The sequence below is a fragment of the Schistocerca cancellata genome, chromosome 3 (genome assembly GCF_023864275.1).
Source record: "Schistocerca cancellata isolate TAMUIC-IGC-003103 chromosome 3, iqSchCanc2.1, whole genome shotgun sequence".
In the NCBI taxonomy this organism is placed as follows: Eukaryota; Metazoa; Arthropoda; class Insecta; order Orthoptera; family Acrididae; genus Schistocerca; species Schistocerca cancellata.
Window position 1 is genome coordinate 120,598,094 of NC_064628.1, and position 23,606 is coordinate 120,621,699.

At 41.6% G+C, this 23,606-nt stretch overlaps 1 protein-coding gene across 2 annotated transcripts in view; it reads right to left on the reverse strand.

Moving 5' to 3' along the window:
• Positions 1-977: 977 nt before the first annotated feature.
• Positions 978-23,606, reverse strand: part of LOC126177140 (transmembrane 6 superfamily member 1-like) — a 197,969-nt gene continuing 175,340 nt past the window's right edge. Inside the window, exon 6 of one of the 2 annotated variants that reach the window (XM_049924411.1) lies at positions 978-1,109. In XM_049924411.1, the coding sequence (XP_049780368.1) occupies positions 993-1,109 (117 nt within the window). In that variant the 3' untranslated portion in view covers positions 978-992. Of the gene's footprint in view, positions 1,110-14,997; positions 15,604-23,606 lie in introns of those variants that run through there. The other variant, XM_049924410.1, reaches the window with a different exon arrangement.

The following is a 23,606-nucleotide window of genomic DNA, read 5'->3' on the forward strand; positions in this document are numbered from 1 at the left end:
TTATATGATCATTTCATTTTAAATCACTCCTAATGCCTACTCCAAGATAATTTATGGAATTAACTGCTTCCAATTGCTGACCTGTTATATTGTAGCTAAATGATAAAGGATCTTTCTTTCTACGTATTCGCAGCTCATTACACTTGTCTACATTGAGACAACTATTACCAAGCTTGGATTTCCAACATCTTGGCATATTGCATTTTTTCAACAATGGCCATCACCTTTGACTCCATTGTGAATAGTTTTTAACAAAATTATGAACCAATTTTTTTCAAAAATGAAATTTTGTCTGCATCACTACTTTTCAATTAAAGTAGGTTTAGCCGCATATTCACTAATGATCCTGACTATTATCTGACACAGTCTTATATAATTTGAATGACTTATCTTGCAATTTAATGATGACTTTGTATAAATTTTTGTCTTTTCTGCAGAAATGCACTTTCCATAAAGGATATTAATTGGAAGAAAAAGAGGTTATCTACTGCCAGAGAGGCAGCACCAAGTGGAGCCATATAAGCATACAGCATAGCAGCTTCCTTCCGTTACTGCTGAAATCAGCATTCCCGGCTCGTCTCATTTGTAGGCAGAATTTAATTTTAATTTGCTCCTTCAATGTTTTTATGATTCCCAATCTCATGGACATGTAACAAATACAATGAAAGTTTCTTTAGTTCCTGATAATAATAATATGAATCATTTATCTCAAAAATTTTTATCTCAACAATTGAAAGGTCTGTTCATATTTAGCTCAGCGCTGTCCTGTCACGGTCACCAGTAAATAGGTATAAGCGGGCAGATGGAAACTGATTAATAATTGCTTTAATAATTGGAAAAATTGATTGGAAATAATAGTTGAAAGAAATCTGAAGGTGATTTATGAATCTACACAAGTCCTGGATGAATTTTAAATGAGACCAGTATCAATACATTCAAGGTCAATAAACATGATTTGTATTACGTATGGCTTCACATTAATTCCATTGTGTTTAGTCATGATTGTGACAATGTCGATGCAGGATTGCTCCTCTGGATATCATGTCTGCTCCCTTCTTGATGCAGGATCTCGGCGGCAAGTGAAATGATGAACAGATCAGAGTGGAAGTCTGAAATGTGTGAATAAATTTTGCTTTTCTAATAACTTTTTATAACACTTTTAATGTACAGTTGAAATACACATTTTTAACAATGCTGGTATGATGGATCCAAGCATACATCCCCATGCTACCACTTTCCAAAATAAAATAGGTGAAGACACAGGAATTAATAAATTGAAGAGCATATTTCTTATTTTGTTTCATACAGATGTATCAAAACACTATCCTTGCAACAAAACAACTCATTAATTTATCTTTGTCTGTTTCTATAACCCATTCAGTTTATATATACACATGTAAGAAATGAAAAGAAAGAAAAAAAATAATGATTCAACACAATTGACAGCTACCCAATTCCGAACTCATACGATTTTTCTCACATCTTGGTCAGGGCAAAAATTTTCAGCATCATTGATTGCAAAACAGCACACCTGCAAATTCTGATGGCAGATGATGACATCCAAAAAACTGTGATAAATCCTGTCATTCAGTCTCTTTGATTTCATCTACATATCGTATGGACTAAAAAATGAGGCACAGACATGGCAAAGGTTTATTGATAGTCAATTGTTATATTTGCCTTTTCGTTACACCAGTCTAGGTGACATCACATCTTTTCACAAATGAACAGCACCACAATAACCACCAGCATATCGCCCTTGATAAGCTGGTCTCTCATGGGGTCATGATAAATGATGACAAAGTGCCAACTTCAGCAACCCCATGTGACCTTTGTCGGACACCACGTCAGCGCATCTGGGATGTATTGTACTCCTGAGAAAACTGACCAGTTACGCCTCCTCCCATGTCCCAACTACCAGGAGCTGCATAGGTATCTGGGGTCATAAATTTCTACAGGAAACAATTGCCACATGCTGCTGAGACTTTGCTACTACTCACCCAAGCAGTGTGCAGCAAAAATATATCTGGTAAACAACACCTCTTTTGGAGACTGTAAATGCAGGAGGCCTTCAGCAAAATAAAAAAAACACTTTTTACACGCCATGTCCCTCACCCACCCATCACACATCTAGTTATTACATCTGATGCTAGTGGTCATGCAGCTGCGGCTACTCTGCAGCAAGAAATTGGTGGAATCATTCAGCCACTCAGGTTTTACTTGCACAAGCTTACTGACACCCAGAAAAAAATGGTCCATATTTGACCGTGAACTACTAGTCGTTTATGTAGCAGTTCAACACTGTTCATAATGTTGAGGGGAGACCCCTTACCATATACACAGACTATAACCCACTTTGATGGATTCTGCCACTCGATTTTGTAGCACAGTCCATTACCAATGGGTGATACATTAAAGGTGGTGGTAGTATAGTGGTGGACTACCTTTCTTGTCTTGCAACTACCTCCACCCAGTTGTACTTCAATGGAATCGCAGATGCACAAGCGACTGATGCTGATCTCCACAGCTCGTTTAATAAAGTAGACACCAGACTAATTGCAACAACACATGCTACCAGCGTGACCAAACAAGTTTGATGTGACAATTCGAATGGACAGGTACGACCATTTGACCCAGAGCCATATCGCAGAACAATTTTTGACCTTATCCACAGCCTTGAACATCCGGGTGTGCCTCATCACTGTACAGTTTGTCTGGCATAACATTAAAAAGGATTGTGTCATGTGGCCCAGGACTTGCATTGTGTGCCAGCAGGCAAGAATTGGCCACCATGCACAGCCCCCCTTTGGTAAATTTCCAATACCAAAGGGGTGGTTCCAGCATGTCCACACTGATATCGTAGGGCCACTCTCCTAATTGCATGTTTACTGTCACAGTCTGTCAACGATAGATCATGTGCGATGATGAGTGAAGGCCACGTCTATTTCCAACATATCGCAGAGATAGTAGCAAAATTTCTCGTCAACAGTTGGATTGCCAGAGTTGGCTGCCTGGCCTCCTTAATGTTGGACCAGGGTCGGCAGTTTGAATCCAAACTGTTCAATGACTTATGACACCTATGCAGATTCCTCCAGTTCCACACAACTGTCCATCACCCCCAATCCAATGGCCTCATGGAACGGCAGCATCAGATGGTGAAAGCTGCTCTCATGTACCATTCAGAATCATAGGTGGAGGCCATTTCATGGGCTCTCCTGGGAATTCGCATGGCACAAAAAGATGACTTTGACATGTAGTTCACTGAAATACTATATGGTGAGCCACTCACTCTGGTTGCTTAATTTGCAGAACATGAAACGGTCCCCACAGACCAAGACTTAGCAGACTGTTGGATGCATGTGCACACAAATACAAAACATCCATCTGTCACCCCCCTCTCATCACATGACACAATGAATTTTTATTCGTAAAGACTTGGCCACGTATTCTCATGTGACGCTACGTACAGATTATGTGAAACCTGCCCTACAACAGCCATTTACAGGACCGTACCAAGTGCTGAAACACAATACAAACACTTTTGATATCAAAATTGCCAGAAAACAAAGAACAGTATCAGTGAACCAGCTTAAAGCAGTGTGAACTTAGTGGACCTCCCACAACAGATACCTCCATGCCACTGCCTTCAGGTGCACCCATTAATCAATTTCAAAGTGCATGTGAATCGCCATGATTTTCTGCCTGGTGATATATCCATCACATTCCATGATACCAACCTCGTAATTACCGCTACCTACATGGACAGGCGGTCGGGTGCAAGCACAGTCACACACAATTTCATTCACACCACTCTTGTCCCATCAGAAGTTGACATGACAGGACTTACCTCCCGTTTCTCATCAGATGGTACACTCACCGTCACTGTTCTGGTTTACACTGCCCCCAGCCCCACAATGACTCCGACGGATGCAACAATGCAATACAATGCCACCAACATGCGTCCATCTTCAAATACTGCTGCTGAGCCAGCAAAAGTTAAATATGCCACTGAGACTGTTTCCTTATCTTCTAATGCCGCCGGTGATGACCCATTAGTCGTACTGCTGATGTTGCGCTTTGGGCACACCCTGTATCCCCCCGCTGCACTTTGCTGACTACAGTGTTTCTTCCATCGCATCCACCATCACACAGCTGCCTACATCACTTCAGACAGATGATGGCCCACCACAGTCTCTCCTAATATGCTTCACACCATGAAGGGCGGGAGGGGGTTGGAGGAGCTCTATAGCAGCGTAACGTCTCTAACTCAGTAAATGAGGATCACTGACCCGCGAGGCAGTAGAAGTTAGTATGCTCTGTACGCTCATAATGCTTACGTGTGTTATGTATATGTGCTTACCAATAAATACAAGGGTCACTCAAAAAGAAATGCACACTATTTCTGTAAAAATACGGTTTTCATTCTGCATGTGTGGAAGTTTTACAGTGTGTAGATACATCCTTCCCACTTGTTTTCAAATTTAGTTCAACCTGTTCCTGTGAGTGGCACTGTCACAGCATGTCTTCAAGATGGCTGATACACTTGACGTTCGTCAGAAGCAACGTGCTGTCATAGAATTCCTGTGCTGTGAAAATGAGACAGTGGGAAACATCCACAAGAGGTTGAAAAAGGGGTATGGAGACGAAGAGGTAATCAACGTAGTGGCATCATGCAAATTCACCCAAGAAAAAAAAATTCCAAATCACGACTTCTGCTGGAAAAGTTATGGCTATGGTGTTTTTCGATTCCAAAGGACTCTTGCTTGTGGACATCATGCCACGTGGAACCACCATAAATTCTGATGCATATGTGACGACACTGAAAAAACGTCAAGCTCGACTGAGTCATGTTCGACCACATCGGCAAAAGCAGGATGTTTTGCTGTTGCACGACAATGCACGACCACATATCAGTCAAAAAACCATGGAAGCAATCACAAAACTCGCGTGGACAAAACTGAAACACCCGCCTTACAGTCATGACCTGGCTCCATGTGACTATCATATCTTTGGGAAACTGAAAGACTCTCTTCATGGAACAAGGTTTGAAGATGATGACTCCCTTGTGCACGCTGCCAAACAGTGGCTCCAACAGGTTGGTCCAGCATTTTTCCGTGCGGGTATACAGGTGCTGGTTCCAAGATGGCGTAAGGCAGTTGAGAGGGATGGAAATTATGTGGAGAAATGAAAATATAGTTCCTAAAGGATGTATCTCACAATGTAAAACTTTCAAACATGTAGAATAAAATATGGATTTAAAAAAAATAGTGTGCATTTCTTTTGGAGTGACCCTCGTAGTGTGGAAATTGTATCTCTATGCTGCATCACTACAGTGCTATTACACCGCTGGTACCCCATTTCCTACAGGCTGTTAGTGTCACCAAAGCAAATGTTCTTTTACCATGGAAAACCCATGAGAACTGCCATAAATTAATCTCATACCACTGAAAAAATTATTGAAATCAGTATACTGGCTTAGCTGACAAAAGCAGCATTGATGAAAATTCAACTGAATATCTACCATGCAAAGACCATATAACTCCAGTCCATGGGCAGTAGCTGAAACTTACTTAGACAATCAACTGAAAAAATGTCTAAAATTTAAAATTAGTTTATTGTCTTTAAAACAGAGAAAATGGTTATCAAGTCTCCATTTCATATCCCAACATCAATTATGTAATGATAGTGAATGTCTGTGTTACAAGTTCACACCTGAAAGCAGCTAAAAGATATTGAGCCATGTTCGCTCAGTCTACACACATCAAAAAAAATTTGCATCACTCTGGTTCCCAGAACTCCTGAAGAAAGATGTTGTTTGTGGATATTGTATCACAGACATGGTCCCTTTGGCTGTTGATATATATCACTAAGCCCGCCCAAAGATATAAACAACCGTACATGGGCAGCACCTATGAGACAGGGGGGCTCCGACAGCCGATCAGTTCCAGTCATTCCACCAGGAAGGAGGTACATGGCTCATGATGTCTGTAGTTCAACCATGCTTAGACGATCAATACTGCAGTTCGATTGTGTCCCCAGTGTTACTTTATACCAGGAAGGGCTCTCAACATGGTAAGTGTTCAGGCGTCTCGGAGTGAACCAAAGTGATATTGTTCGGACATGGAGGAGATACAGAGAGACAGGAACTGTCAATTACATGCCTCACTCAGGCCACTCATGGGCTACTACTGCAGTGGATGACTGATACATACAGATTAGGGCTTGGAGGAACCCTCACAGCAACGCCACCATGTTGAATAATGCTTTTCATGCAGCCACAGGACATCGTGTTATGACTCAAACTGTGGCTTGACTACAAACTCAGGAACTGAACCCTGGAAGAGGGGATGAAATCTCATCATGAGAGTCAATTCATGGGGAAGCAGAGTGTCTCAACACCACATAGGGACATGCATGGAGAGAAACACAGATGTGACCAGTGTGAGCGAATGGACAGCTAAATATGCAGAGAAAAAGTATGGCCTGAGATGAGGGCCAGGTCCAAGTTAGTTGATTTTAGGGGGAGTACTGATGGGCCTGACCTATCACCACCAACACATAAACACTAAGCTCAACAGTTCTACTGATACAATGCAATGAGCTCACCATTAATGACAGCTTGCCACACTACACTGGCGCAAGACTCATTCCAGCTTATCTGCATCTGTATCACTGTCCACTGGTGGAGTTACTAAATTCCTTCTCTGAAAAAAACCATGTAGGGCCTAGAATAGTTAGTTTTGTACTGCAACCTCCATCATAAAACTGGTAGCAGATCAATCCCAGAATTAGCAATGCCAATGCAACTGATACTTATGGAGCAGCAGCAGACTGCATAGGCAGCTGTAGCAGCTGGTCCATCTCCAGAAGGCAGCAGATTGTGGAGGCGGGTGTAATGGCTGGTCTGCCTTCTTCCAGTGTGGCCGAGGACTCATCTACAGAAGAGTGGGAATGGGAGGGCACCGATTCCAAATCCATGGACTTTGCAGCTGGAGTGGAGGGAGGAATTGTCACTGACAGCCTATTCTGTGGGTGAAAGTAGGACAATGGAGGGCACACTGGGTGGTCACAGTAGGTACACATGCTCCCGCAATTAGGAGCCACCTGCCAGAACAATGTTGTCACCGACCCCATCACCCAGCTGGTGCAGAGTTGGTGGTGATACAGGTCCAAGATATCATGGACACAACTGATTGGCATGACAGGTCAGCACATAGTGATTCATCTCAGAGTTAGAAGCTGGGTGAAATGAGCCAGTAGTCAGATGCTGGATACCACTGCAAATGCAAAAAGCTCCCACAAATTGCCAACTTTTGTCAGAGACAAAGGTCTGAGGCCTCGATAATAAAATTGCTAACAATGCATGAATGGTGGTGATCAACATCCTGGAAGAAAGTTTGACAACATGCAGGAAACTGGATACTGCATCCACTATGAACAACCTCATGGTTCCCAAAAAAGGGGCCCCCATCCCAGCACTACTCTGGTACTGGCCAAGGGGATATGGCTCTGTGTACAAGTTGTGCAGGCATGCACGGGATGTTCAATGTCATGATTAACAGCCAGCCAGAAGATATTTTGCCATGCCAAAGCCTTCATACGAGATGTGCCCCAGCGCAATGCATGCCACAACACGAGTACGTGAGGACGCAATGCTGGAAATCAACCATTTGGTAACTTTGCTCCTCTGTGGCAATGTGAGGACCCATCAGTCATGCTCCTCTGTGGCAATGTGAGGACCCATCATTCATGTTCAGGTGCTGTTCCACAGGAGGAAAAACATAAGCCACGCTGACTCCACTCTCAATGGAAGGCACTTGAGCCACCCTGTGTGGACTTCTGAAATGATTTTCCAGAAAAGCAGGTTGATGGACATGGCAGCTGCTACTTCGGACATTATCAAAGAAAAATTGAGGCATGTCTACTGCAAGGTACCACACAATGCAAAATGAGAGCCCCCTGTCGGCTAGACTCTGGATCGGGCCCCGGTGGCAACCACAATATTGTATCCACATTAACATGCTGGTAAAGCCATGGAAACCATGAGGTGGTGGGATTGAATCCTGGTCAGATTACAGATTTTACAGTCTGCTTTCTAATCTAGCCTTCACCGCTCAATGATGTGAGCAGTCACCAGAAACGACACATTGTTTGGATTCCAAGTTAAACTGTAGGTGTCTTTTTCTGGGTTGCGTAACTGGAGCAGGTTAAGGATGTGCAAGTTGCAGAAGTTGAAAGACTTGCAGCAAGCCACTGAGTCTCACAGAATTATCATCACCACCACCACCACCACCACCACCACCACCATCATCATCATCATCATCATCATCCATCATCATCATCATCATCATCATACTGGGTGAAGGACCAGTAAAGAATGTCATAACAATAATTACTGACAAATAGTGCCCAACTCTGCAAAACGGTGGGCAGTCCTATCCAGTAGCTTGGAATGAGGTCTGAATAATGAAATCAGTGCCTTGTTGTCAGTGATAAGTAAGAAGTTTCTTCTATGCAAAAAACAGTAAACTTTTTAACCCTGAAAATGAAAGCCAGAACCTCCTTCTCCACCTAAGAATAATTACGCTGTGCCACTGAAAGTGTCATCAACGTGTAAGCAAGGGGCTGCTTGCTGCCATCTGGGTTCTGGTGCAACAGGATCAGTGCCATACTGGGACATGTCACAGGACAGGGTTAATGGCTCACCCAGTGTAAAAGAGGCCAAACAAGGGAGTCAAACACAAACACTGCTTGGTGGACTGAAAACACTACCGACAGCTCAAGGACCAGATGATTTTGATTCCCTTTTGGTGAAGCTGGTTGAGAGACCAGCAGACGTGCATCACCTAGGGATGAACTTAGCGTAATAAGCAGGCTTGTTCAGAAAAAGGGCTGGAGCTCCTTCATGTTTGTGAGCAGCAACAGGCTGATGATGAATTTGACATGCTTGTCCATAGTGACAAGATCAAGACTACCTTTGCTAAGCACATGTACAAAGAATGCACCTTTAGGGGGAAAAATTATATTTTCCAGTTTGCAACAAAGGCTGTGTTGGACAACTACCCGCAGGTTCCATACAAGATTCTCTTGCGTGGAGTCCATGACCCAGATGTCAGTGACATAGTTGATACAACAGGTTATGCACTGAAGCAGCAGTGCCAAATATCTTTGATAAGTTACAGGCACAGACAAAATTACAAGGGGCCCAAAATTAAATTGGTAATGCTCACAGGTGGTGCACTGAGAAACTCTTTGAAGCAGCAACCAACAGCAACTGCGTATGTGCATTGTGCAAATCGATGTGTGAAAAATACTGCCCCCGACAACTTCGCCAGCTCCTCCAGCCATGGAATTGTGTACAAGGTGCTATCCAAAATTTTTGGGACTGGTGCTGCCATCTGTTGAAAACCTTACCTTCGGACTAATGGTCATCATCACCCTCAAAGTAGTTCCCATCTGCACGTACACACCTGTCCCAGCACTTCTGCTACTGGTCAAATGTTTTCTGGAAGTCCTATTCTTTGAGGGTGTTTACACTGCCACTGATGCTTCTTGAGTCCTCTCTAGAGTGTCGAACCAACAGCTTTTCAACTTGAGTTTAGGTTTTGGGAATAGCGCAAAGTTGCAAGGTGCCAAATCTGGCAAGTACAGTGGGTGCGGTACAACTGCCATGTTGTTTTTCGCCAAAAAAGTCCTGGTGAGCAAGGATGTGTGACAGGGTGCATTGCCGTGATGCAGTTCGCTTGATGCCAAAGTTCGGGCCACTGTCACCGCACATTTTCACGAAGCTGTCGCAAAACATCACAGTAGTATGCAGAATTCACTGTTTGGTTGGGTGGGATGAATTCTTTGTGCACAATTCCCTTGGTATCAAAGAAAACGATGATCAAGCTCTTCACTTTGCTCTTCACCTGTCTCGCTTTTTAGGGTCTTGGAGAGCCCGGGCTCTTCCATTGGGACGATTGTTGCTTTGCCTCTGGGTCATAACCATAAATCCAGCTCTCGTTGCCAGTGATAAGATGTGACAAGAAGGTTGGATCATCAGATGCGGTCTGATGAAGGTCCATCCACACTTCAACACGCTGTACCTTCTGATCGGCAGTCAAGATCGTTGGCAAAAATTTTGCCCAATTCATCAGTCAACATTCGTTGATATGTATGTCCCATAACCAATACTTTCTTTATCCGCAAGGTCCTGAATGGTTCAATGTCAATCAACACGAAACAATTGTTGAAGTTTGGCAAAAATGTCTGATGTTGTGCAGCTAACGGGCCTTCCAGTGTGAGCATTATCTTTGACGTCTGTACGGCCGGCCCTGAACTGAGCATGCCAATCAAACACATGTGTACGGCTCATGCTCTGTCCCCCAAACACTTTCTGAATCATTGCAAGGGTTTCTGTAGCACTTTTCCCAAGATTCGCACGGAATTTGATACACATGCGCTGTTCTGTTTGCGGATCCATCGTAAAATCGCCACACACCAAACACAGATTATTACTGAAATCACTGTGGACATGCAACACGTCCTCCCAGCCGAATGCCACTCCACACACTGACTCATCAGATACGCAGCTCTTGCCACCTAGTGGTGCAAAGATCTACTACTCCTACTTTCCAGATGACAGCACCAGTCCTGAAAATTTTGGATTCCACCTCGCATGAGTCTGCGGCACATTGTGTGTTGACTGTCTGTTTAAAATCACTACAGAGTTGCATGGTGCTATCTGGCTTCTGAATTACCACCAGAGGAGTAGCCTACTGACTTGACAGAATAGGAAAAATGATGCCAAGGTTGTGCCAGTGCTGCAAGTTGGCACTTGAGTCATCATGCATAGCAATGGGAATGGGGAGGGAGGGAGGGGGGGGGACCAAATTTAGGTATTGCTGTCAGAATAAGGGAGATGCATGCCTTTCTGCCTGAACTAAGGTATTATCTAACTCTTGCTTGTATGACCATAGTCAAGAGTCCAGATCTTGAAAAGGGATGACTGTGAGACTAAATGTACTTTGGCCTCCATCTGGAAGCCAAACGCAGAAAACATATCTAACCCAAAAATATTCTGCATCAACAGAGAATTAAGAACTACAGTGGAACTTTGATTTTACATTCTCTAATTTTATGTTTCTCAAATTTCTACACCATAAATTTGTAGTCCTTGTGAGAAACCCATAAGATAAATGCTAGAAATTGCACAATTTTACGTTTCTTCCTAGTAACTTTTACCTCAATTCTAAGTTCTTACTTGATTTCTCACTTGACTTCATCCCATTTTCTTCTTATTGACACTTGATGTGACTGAAGGAGTTATATGTGCACAAAAGACAGATGGTTTGCACCATGGGTGGTGGCGGAGTTGAGGGAATATTTTAGGTTGTTGAAGAGGTGAGAGACAAATTGCTGATGTAATCCATGATCAGCATTGCCAGCACAACTTGGAATGTTTAGCTTCACCAAGTAATTATGATAGAACTACTGCTAGATTACAGCAGCAATGGAAAAACAAGACAGTTGACGAGAAGAGTTCTGGACCTGGCCAATACATGACAAAGGGAACAAACCGCCACCTTTTCTTGTGCCACTTATAACTCAGTCTCTTCTTTTTGCGTGTATTTCTGATGCACTGTATTCAGCAACAATATCAACCATCAACTTCTTACATTCAAACACTGAGTCTTGAAGAATGTTCTCTGTCATAATCAAGGAAACATCATCCATTTCCGGCTAGTGATCTTTTATTGTCTGGCGAGTTGTAAAGTCACCCAACAGCCAGTGCACCCACCACACTAACACATGTAAAATGAGCTTGCCTGCTGGATATGTGAAGAGAGGGAGTGGTCCTTCAACAACTGGGGTGCAGGCAGGGGTGAAAGCCTATTGTGAAGTCCTGAAAATATACTTTGTGTGCAGATGATGTGCTATGGCACATATGTCACATGGAAGTAGAACAAGGGTTTTGTGATAACACATTTTAAAGACTTTTGTGCTCAAATCTGACACGATACAGTTGTAACAACTACATACTACTCACAAACATATTTTGCAACACACACTGTAGATCATAAAAATTGGCAGCAGTGATAGAAGGCATGAAATGAAACTTTAGTGTCTGAGTTTCTTTCAAATGTACATTTTATTCAGTATACAGTAATTCACTGAGCTGACTTCTAATAAGATTGTAACATCAGCTGTGGAAGTAAACTCATTTTTTCACTTTTCTGTTTCTCTCGTTGAGCCTAAAATAACACTTTGATGGTGACAAGTATCTGAAGTGTGTCTGGTAAGAAAAGCATTAACCCTTTAACTGCCCTGGACATGTTAATACGTGTGCCTTTGTACCTGTCCTTGTGTGTTCTGAAAGTGTTAACTCGCGCCGCCAGTCCTTCTACCTGGTACTCTGAATGTGTCTACGCGTAGACACATTCAGAGTACCAAGTAGAAGGACTGGTGCTGCGCATAAACACCTTCAGAGCACACAGGGACAGGTACAAAGGTGTGCATATTAACACGTCCAGAGCAGTTAAAGAGTTAAACAGTAATGGCAATTGTGACAAAATTTGTCATTAAGCAGATGTCCACATTTATCCCTATGGTTTAACCATTTAGCTGCTGTGATATTTTTGATTTAGTTCACCATGTTCATCATTTTTTTCTTTTTTTTCTGGGCGAAGACAACGGAAAGATCTCTCAAAAATGCATGTTTGATGTGTAATTTGTGGTTGCAGTATGTCAGAAAATGGCTTGATTATCTTGCACCCAGACATTAATTTCAATTTTTTGATGAGGTTTTAGTTGCTGTAACACACTGATGAAATTCATTACCACAAATTACTGTATAACATGGTATTGTACATTTAATTTCCTTCACCTATACAGATTTTATGCAATGTATTGGAGAGGATTGTGATTTTTAATCATATATGCCAATTATGTGTGTTTTTGCTCATATTTTGAGGTTTTTTAACATTTTCCTCAGTTTTGCATTTTTTAAGTCTGGACTGCATGAAACGTAAAATAGGAGTTTCCCTGTAACAATTCAAGATTCTATTTCAGATTCTGATAACATGCTAAAACAAAGAATTACTGCCTCAATGGAATACATTGTTCACTGTAAGAGTCAAATTGACATGGCCATTGCAATTTAGGTCAGCCCAAGAGCCTGTACATGTCTAAATTAATTAGGCTGGCCATTGCTCCCGTATCTACCTGAAACTCTATTGATCACTCATCAATGACCAATATTAGCAGAATACACTGGAACAATGCTTGTGGGATGTCAGGGAGGCCTCCACATCCAGAGAAAACACTGGGGTTTCTGCGGCTGTCCTGCAGTTCATTCACTGTCACAAACTGTAGCCAATTGGCGTACTTTGCAGCACACCCCAAACATGGTCTCTTCATTTGGCCAGTCCTACCTAATATGCACCACATAACAACTGGAGAAGGACTAGAGGCAAGCAATGTTGAATATTACTGTGACATCATTGCACTTGATTCATCAATGGCGTCACCACACGGTGGCTCAGCAAAAGGCACAGTTGCTTGGCCAACCCCATGGAAATGGGTATTGTTTATCACCTGTATCTAACTTTACCATTTGCCAATTGTTAGAAAGTAATTCCCTTTTCACTGCCACCGCAAGTTCATGCGGTTCAGCATTCTGGACAACTTCGGCTGTGGAAATGTTAGATAAGGACAGTGCCTGAATTAGACTTTCGGGTCAGGTGACAACCAGACAATAATAACCCCTCATTAGTGAGACCTTGTACAAGGTAGCACATTAGGGACAATCAAATCAACACTTGCATGAAAGACCTTCCAGGCCACTTACGTCTGTCCAGGGCACTAATGGTGATGTGTAAATTGAAAGCATGCTGCTACCACATGTGTTTGATGTCCAAAATACTGCATGGGCAACTGACATGGTTCCTCAAAGTTAACTTTCCTGGCCTTGGTAGAGCACTTCAAATTTTGTGTGAGCTTGTGCAACCATGCATGCTAGATAATAACAAGGCATCTGTATCAGCTGGACAGATGATACACCTTAACTGGCAGTACAACAAGAACCAGAGCAGGCACCTGTCACACTTTTCTGAAGACTCATCAGCAGGGAAGAAGGTTTCGCTGCAGGCAGCAGGTGTGCATTCTGTTTGAGCAGCTCTTGCATCTGTTCCTGTTGTGGCTTTCACTGCTGCTTCTGGAGGCATAACTGCTCCTGCCAGCATTGCAAAAATGCCAGGTACATGATGGCCACAATTTAACACTATGAGGAAAAAAAATAAAAGCACCACATGCATAAGAACATCCTATGTTGCCACTTTTGTTTCTGTACAGGTGTGACAGTGCTGTGAAACTGTGACTGTCAGCATAAATATAACTATACTAGCTAATGGTGGTTTGAATATAAGCTAGGGAGTTGAATCCTGGAAGAGAGATTGAAAACTCAATGTGTGAGTAATTCTACAGAGGAGCAGAGAGTCAGAACACCACATTGAGAAATGCATGAAGATAAATGCAAATGTGGCTATTGCAAGTACAACTAAGCATGAGCAAACAGTTGGCACAAGACAAGGGACAGGTCCATATTAATTCATGTAGGTGTAAGCAATGACAGGCCTGGCCTATTGCCACTGACAGTTAAACACCTGGGTCCATGGTTCTGCCCATACAGTGCCTTGTGCACAATGTCTGTGACAGATGGCAGCACTACTTTGCCACAAGACTTACGCCAGCTCACCTTTGTCCATATCAATGTCCAGTGGTGGGGGTATTAAAACATGTATTTCCACAGCAGCTGCAAATTTGAGAATCTGCTGATGGTGGATCACTTGTTACAAGCAAAACAACAAAGTATAGGTAGATTTCACTGTGATGGGACTGGAGTAGGATGTGCTGGGAAGGAGCATAAGACAGGTATCTTGTACTTTTCTCAAGCAAATTTTTCTTTTAATATAGAATCCTGCATAAGAGAAATTCATTTAATTACTTGTGGTTTGTCTTCTTACTTTTATTCCATCTGTCCTTTACAAAAAAAGTCTATTTCATTGTTTTATTGTATATTCTTGCAGTCATAGTGTCTGTTGCATACATAAATGTCTTCTGATGACATAAATTCATTGGCAAGCTCAGTATAAATTTTTATTATTGTTTTTAGCTCTTTAGGCATAATTCAAATACTATTTATACTGCAAAGTGGAACAATACATTTTATCATATTTCATTGTACAGGATTCATTAAGCTTTCTTCTTGTTTTCAGTTTCTGTATTAGTGATCTTTTTCATATTGGCATTTTTCCTTTCCTTAATTCCTTTGTCATGCTTCCTTGTTTCAGGCTCTGTACTGTGAATGTCATGCTTTCTGCCCTTTTGACCTGATTTTCTGTTTATAACATTTGAACTACTAAGCTCACTATTGCTCTTCACTGTGTCATGTTTTTTAGTTTTCAGGTAACACAACCATACAGCAATAATTTGTGGTAGAACGGCTGTGAGAATATTTGTTGCCCAAAATAAAGAAAATGCTGTGAGATCCTTAAGGCTTGGCATCTGATGCTCTTTTAATGTTGACGGATGAAGTGACATTCCAATTTGTGCTGCGCCGGCCTGAAATGAAATGCAATGTCTCTTTTCCATTAAAAACACTAATAAAGTAGAGATTAATTTACAGAAGTATTTTTGGCAGGGAAGTAAAGCCCAAACTGCAACATTATCATTTAACCTTTTGGATAGTGTGGATGCATTAACAAACTATTCCCCAGGTGCTGATACATCTATTTATGCTGTCTGCCTGGCTTCTGAGTGCTATGGACAGTTTCGTATATGGTTACACTAAGGTACCTGTGTTGGGGTCTCCCGTTGATGTTTTCAACTTTTCTTTATATTTCTGGCTGTGCTTCAGAATTTTCACTACAGTAAATAGTGGTCTCTTGATTGTCCTATTCTCCACAGTTGCAGTAATTTCAATTTTGCTAGTAAATTGACGGGTCACCTACTTGCACAGAAGAAGAAAGTTTAGAGAGAGAAAAAATGACCATAAGAATAATGTTTTGGTAGTGAAATCTGCAATGACTTATAAAGTATGATGAATCAACAGTCCTAAACCATATATTTCAGGAATTGTAACACTTGACTCTAATAATCCTTCAACAGATGTTGAGAATTCTTCTGATTCTGAAGCATCTGGAAGAAATGGCAGGACTCCTGTGACAGGAGAATGCTTTATTGAGAGGGAAACAATTTTCAATCATTTATGCATATCTTTGATGACTTGGCTTCAGTATCTAAGAGTACATAAGTAATGGTTATGTTTTATGAATTTTCTAACACAAGAACTGATGACACATATAGTAGATTCACCAATTAATTTTACTAATATACCAAGGCAAATATTCAACTCCCTCCCTCTCTCCCTCCCTCCCTCCCCCCCTCCCTCCCTCTCTCTCTCTCTCTCTCTCTCTCTCATGGAAAAGGACGGGACAGGTTTAGAAAAAGGGGTAGAGTTTGGAAAACATACCAAGAACCCCAGGACATGGGAGACTTACTAGATGGGATGAGAAGGAAAGACTTTCACATCTTTGCCATATGGACTCATGGTGAGGCTGACCTGTTAAAATTCCTGTAATTTCTAAATAGCTTCTGCCAATTAAATTTCACTTGGTCCTTTTCTGAACCCCATGCCTCTTTCCTGAAGTTAAGCTCATCCTCACCAAAGACAAGAACACATTTCTGTCCACATTAAACCTACTAATAAACAACAATACCTACATTTTGACAGTTGCCATCATTTCCTTGTCAGACACTCTCTCCCATACAGCCTTCGCACTTGAGGCAAACATATTTGTTTGGATGCACGTTTTTTACAGGAATACACTACCATTCTCACCTCAGCCTTCACTGGACGTATTCACCCCACCAACCTAGTTCAAATGCAGATTTCCTGGACCACCACAACCAATCCTGGTACTGCCAACCCCTTCAAAAAACAACTTCAGAGCACATCATTTGTCACTCAGTGTTATCCTGGTCTCGAATGTATTAATCAGTTACTTTGATAAGGCCATGATGTCCTAAAATCAAGCCCTGAAATGAGATCAATTCTGTCAGATTTTGCCCACCACATCTAGAATAGCTTTTCATAGCTCTCCAGTCTTCACAATATCCTTGTCAGACCCTATGCTCCTTCTGCACCCATCTCCAAACCCTATGGCTGCTATCCCTGTGACTGTCCCTCCAGCAGGACTTGCCCTATGCACCCTCCTACCACCACCTATACCATCAAAGCCACCTGTGAAATGACGCGAGTCATATACCAGCTGTAATGTAAACACTGTTTGGCCTTTTACATCAGGATGACTATCACCAAGTTATCAGTTAGAATTATATGGGCATAGGCAGAGGGTGTATACTGGCAACACACAATATCGTGTTGCAGAGCATGCTCTACAACATGACAGTCATGCCTGTTTCACCACATGTGCCATCTGGATTCTTCCTCATAGACACCAGTTTCTCAGAACTCCACAAGTGGGAGCTAGCGATACAACATGTTCTTGGTTGTCACCACCCACCTGACCTTAATTTAAATTAATTTCTTCCATCTCAGCATTTCTTCACAATGACTATTCCTTTCTTCACTCCATTTTAGTTTTCTACATCTTTCATCTTCTGACCTGTCTATTTTTCTCTTTCCCTCTCCCACCTCTATCAAATACAATGCACTTAACGTTTCAATCATATTAAGTTGTTCATGATGTTTTAGCATATTACACTGTCTTCCACCTTTAAGCTCTCAGGTTTTCATATCTCGTCTGGAACAGTCCCCAACAATCAGTCTTTGCTTCTCATCCCATCCCATAAGTCTCCTCTGACCTGGGGTTCCGGGTGTCTTTCTTGAACTCTCCCCTTTTTCTTAAACCTCTCCAGTCCTGTTCCTTCACCGCTCTCCCTCCCCTTCAACCCTTCTGCCAGAAGAAGGAGCCACTGGCTCTGAAAGCTTGCATACCTAAAACCTCTTTTTATATGTGTCCTCCTGCCACCACTTGGTGAGTAGATTTTTTTATCTATCCAATTAAATTATATTGCCAAAATACACTGAAGCACCAAAGAAACTGGAATAGGCATGCATATTCAAATACAGAGACATGTAAACAGGCAGAATAAGGCATTGCAGTCGGCAACACCTATATGAGACAACAAGTGTCTGGTGCAGTTTTTAGATCAGTTACAGTGCTACAATGGCAGGTTATCAAGATTTAAGTGAGGCTGAACGTGGTATTAGAGTTGGCTCACAAGAAATGGGACACAGTATCTCCAATGTAGTGATGAAGTGGCAATTTTCCTGTACGACCCTTTCACAAGGGTACCATGAATATCAGGAATCTGGTAAAACATCAAACCTCCAACACCACTGCAGCGAGAAAAAGATCCTGCAAGAATGGGACGAGTGACGACTGAAGAGAATTCTTCAACATGACAGAAGTGCAACCCTTCCCCGAATTGCTGCAGATTTCAATGTCGGGCCATCAGAAAGTGTCAGCAAGTGCACCATTCAATGAAAAATCATTGATATGGGCTTTCAGAGCTGAAGGCCCACTCATGTACCCTTGATGACTGCATGACACAAAGCTTTACACCTGGTCTGTGCCCGTCAACACCAACATTGGACTGTCGATGACTGGAAACATCTTGCTTGGTCAGCCAAGTCTCGTTTCAAATTGTATCAAGTGGATGGACGTGTACAGGTTTGGAGACAACCTCATGAATTTATGGACCCTGCATGTCAGCAGGGGACTGTTCAAACTGGTGAAGGCTCTGTAATGGTTTGTGGCATGTGCAGCTGGAGTGATATGGGACCCCTGATATGTCTATGTATGTAAGCATCCTGTCTGATCACCTGCATCCATTCATGTCCATTGTGCATTCCGATGGACTGGAGCAGTTCCAGCAGGACATGCAACACCCCACATGTCCAGAATTGCCAAAGAATGGCTCCAGGAACATTCTTTTGAGTTTAAACACTTGTGCTGGTCACCAAACTCCCTAGGCATGAACATTGAGCCTATCTGGGATGCTTTGCAATGTGCTATTCAGAAGAGATCTCCACCCCCCTCGTACTCTTATGAATTTATGGACAGCCCTGCAGGATTCATGGTGTCAATTCCCTCCAGCTCTACTTCAGACAATTAGTCAAGTGCATGCCACATCACATTACGGCACTTCTATGTGGCCAAAGGGGCCTTAAACAATATTAGACAGGTGTACCAGTTTCTTTGGCTCTCCTGTGTATGCACACTGGATATGGACTATTATATAAGAACATTGAAGAATACTGATGACCAGAAGAAGGACTACAAAGAAATATTTTTAAATTAAACCAAATCTGTCAAAATTATAATCTAAAAATACATAAGAAAGAGAAAAGTAATGACATTCCAAGGAAAACAATAGGTATGATCAAAAAATATTGATAGAAAACAATATAATTGAGCAAGTAAAGTCATATTCACTACCTGGGCTGTGACATATCTTTTCATTATTACAAGGAAATAAAGAATAAGAAAGCAAAATTTCAAGGTGTCTTTGGAACAGTAAAAATTACACTATACACTGACTTGCTGTTCCATTGTTACTTACACACCTGATGCTTGATAGCAAGCAATATAGATGTAAATAGAATTGTGACATCAGGAATGAAATTCCTCACATCAGTTAAACTTATAAAGTAGAATATAGATTGAGAAAATAAGAAATTACAAAAGAGCTTAAAATACTTGCAGTAAAAAATAAATAAACGCACATAAGCAGAAATGGAAGGAATACGTAGACATAATGCAACAAGGCAGTTGTCCTAAAAAAGCTTTGTATTATATACCCAAGGGGCTAGGAAAATGATGGGGCTAAGAAGCTGACAATAAAATAGGTTCCTTGTACCTAATATATGAATGTGGATAAAGATAAAAGTGATGATTTCTTGTAACATTGGTTCACAGCTTCCATAAAGTTTTTAAATGACATCACGTTCTCTTTTAGCTATGATTGTTTTTATTTCACTTTACTTTTTCGATATTTGTGTGATTTTTGAGCAGTTACAAAGGCATAATACAACATACTGAGACAAACATGAGATTAACAGTATGTATAACCAATTTTTGCAGTTTGTTAACATTCACATCTGACAAGATTTGATGTTATATTATGCCATAAACAAAGGTTAAAAATAATGCTCCTGTAGGACTGTATTACTCTTGATAATAAAATAGTCATAGGTTATTATTAATGACATTGGTAGGTTTGTTAATAACTTAGCAGTGAAAAACACTACTCGCTGAACCTAAGAAGCACAAATGTGCTGAAACCTGCCCCCCACCCCATACACACAAAACTATGCAGCTGCACTGTCAGTAGTTCTAATCGGTGAGTGGTGATCTTTGTGCCTAAATTACTTATATTCTACCAGAACTTTACGACCATATGTATAAGGAGATTCATTATTGTTATTCATGTTGAAGTCAGTCAAAGTGGAGCAGAAATAACTATTTAAGATGCATGTGCATCAAAGAGTAACTAGTCAGCTGTACATTATTGATCATGATATTCCATTTTATCTCCAGCAGTCGTGAGTGGATTTTGTACATCTCAACAGGAGTTTATGTGTATGAAAGTATGTACTTATTGTACACTAAGTTGAATGTCTTAAACAGGCTAGGCAATTTTTATTTCTGAGGTCCATTTGTTCACTGATTGTATATTTTGCTCGCTGTTAGAAGGTGGTGGTGGTGGTTAGGGTTTAACGTCCCGTCGACAACGAGGTCATTAGAGACGGAGCGCAAGCCCGGGTTAGGGAAGGATTGGGAAGGAAATCGGCCGTGCCCTTTCAAAGGAACCATCCCGGCATTTGCCTGAAACGATTTAGGGAAATCACGGAAAACCTAAATCAGGATGGCCGGAGATGGGATTGAACCGTCGTCCTCCTAAATGCGAGTAGAAGGTGGTATAAATCTCAATATCTTCTGGAGTCCCCATTACTCTTCCCCTTATTCATCCTAAGCAGTAACTTCAAAGATTCCTCAATGCTGCTGATGATAAGAAATTGTAGTTTTGCAGATGTGCACTAAATACAGATTTACAATTCTCACTTACAATTGTGTGCTCTCTGAATCTGATGTTGGTGGTGGCAGGGGGAGAGGGAAAAGGTTCCATGTTATCACTACCTAACCAATGACTTTGTATTTCTCTTTTTCAGAAAAGTTTTTCTTTCTAGTGCTTGTCTGCAATTTATAACCTCTTTACTTCTGCCATAATCATTTATTTTACTGCCCAAATAGCAAAACTTGTCTACCACTTTTAGTGTCTCATTTATTAATCTAAAACTTCAGCATCAGGGGATGTAACTCAACTTCACTCCATTCCCTTTGTTTTATTTTTGTTGCCATTCCTCCATTAACATCTTTTCAAGATGCTGTCCATTCCAATCAATTGATGTTCCATATATTTTCCCAACTCTAACAGAGTCACAGTGTCACTGGCAAGACTCGAAGTATTTATTTCTTCTTCCTGAACTTTTAATCCTTTTTTAAATTTCTCTTTCCAGGCAAGACACATTGTCTGCCCTCCTAGCTTCGATTCTGCTGTCCTCTCCATATGTCCCTAATTAGCACATTTACTGCTTGCTCTATGTAGAGATTCAATAAATTGCACAATAGACTACAACCCTGTCTCATTCCGTTCTCCATTACTGCCTCTCAGATTTCCATTTTGGCAAGGTCATTCAATGTACTAACCACCAATCTTGTTCTTGGTTGGCCATTCCTTATGGTGGAATGCAATCTTCCTTTCATTAATTGAACCAACAGATACACTTACCTCTGGTTATGTTAATTGATATTGAAAGAATAATCAAGTCATTTAAAAATAAAATGTCCACTGGTGTGGACAATATTTCTAGTAAAATATTGAAATATTGTTGTAAATATACATAAGTTCAGTCTTATGTAATGTGTTCAATGCATCTTTGCAAGAAGGAATTGTTCTCGATAGACTAAAACTAGCTGTAGTGATACCCCTCTTTAAAAATGGTGACAAAAACAGTGTCACAAACTATCGCCCAGTTTCCCTTCTACATCTACATCTACATTTATACTCCGCAAGCCACCCAACGGTGTGTGGCGGAGGGCACTTTACGTGCCACTGTCATTATCTCCCTTTCCTGTTCCAGTCGCGTATGGTTCGCGGGAAGAACGACTGTCTGAAAGCCTCTGTGCGCGCTCTAATCTCTCTAATTTTACATTCGTGATCTCCTCGGGAGGTATAAGTAGGGGGAAGCAATATATTCGATACCTCATCCAGAAACGCACCCTCTCGAAACCTGGCGAGCAAGCTACACCGCGATGCAGAGCGCCTCTCTTGCAGGGTCTGCCACTTGAGTTTGTTAAACATCTCCGTAACGCTATCACGGTTACCAAATAACCCTGTGACGAAACGCGCCGCTCTTCTTTGGATCTTCTCTATCTCCAACGCCAACCCGATCTGGTACGGATCCCACACTGATGAGCAATACTCAAGTATAGGTCGAACGAGTGTTTTGTAAGCCACCTCCTTTGTTGATGGACTACATTTTCTAAGGACTCTCCCAATGAATCTCAACCTGGTACCCGCCTTACCAACAATTAATTTTATATGATCATTCCACTTCAAATCGTTCCGCACGCATACTCCCAGATATTTTACAGAAGTAACTGCTACCAGTGTTTGTTCCGCTATCATATAATCATACAATAAAGGATCCTTCTTTCTATGTATTCGCAATACATTACATTTGTCTATGTTAAGGGTCAGTTGCCACTCCCTGCACCAAGTGCCTATCCGCTGCAGATCTTCCTGCATTTCGCTACAATTTTCTAATGCTGCAACTTCTCTGTATACTACAGCATCATCCGCGAAAAGCCGCATGGAACTTCCGACACTATCTACTAGGTCATTTATATATATTGTGAAAAGCAATGGTCCCATAACACTCCCCTGTGGCACGCCAGAGGTTACTTTAACGTCTGTAGATGTCTCTCGATTGAGAACAACATGCTGTGTTCTGTTTGCTAAAAACTCTTCAATCCAGCCACACAGCTGGTCTGATATTCCGTAGGCTCTTACTTTGTTTATCAGGCGACAGTGCGGAACTGTATCGAACGCCTTCCGGAAGTCAAGGAAAATGGCATCTACCTGGGAGCCTGTATCTAATATTTTCTGGGTCTCATGAACAAATAAAGCGAGTTGGGTTTCACACGATCGCTGTTTCCGGAATCCATGTTGATTCCTACATAGTAGATTCTGAGTTTCCAAAAACGACATGATACTCGAGCAAAAGACATGTTCTAAAATTCTACAACAGATCGACGTCAGAGAGATAGGTCTATAGTTTTGCGCATCTGCTCGACGACCCTTCTTGAAGACTGGGACTACCTGTGCTCTTTTCCAATCATTTGGAACCTTCTGTTCCTCTAGAGACTTGCGGTACATGGCTGTTAGAAGGGGGGCAAGTTCTTTCGCGTACTCTGTGTAGAATCGAATTGGTATCCCGTCAGGTCCAGTGGACTTTCCTCTGTTGAGTGATT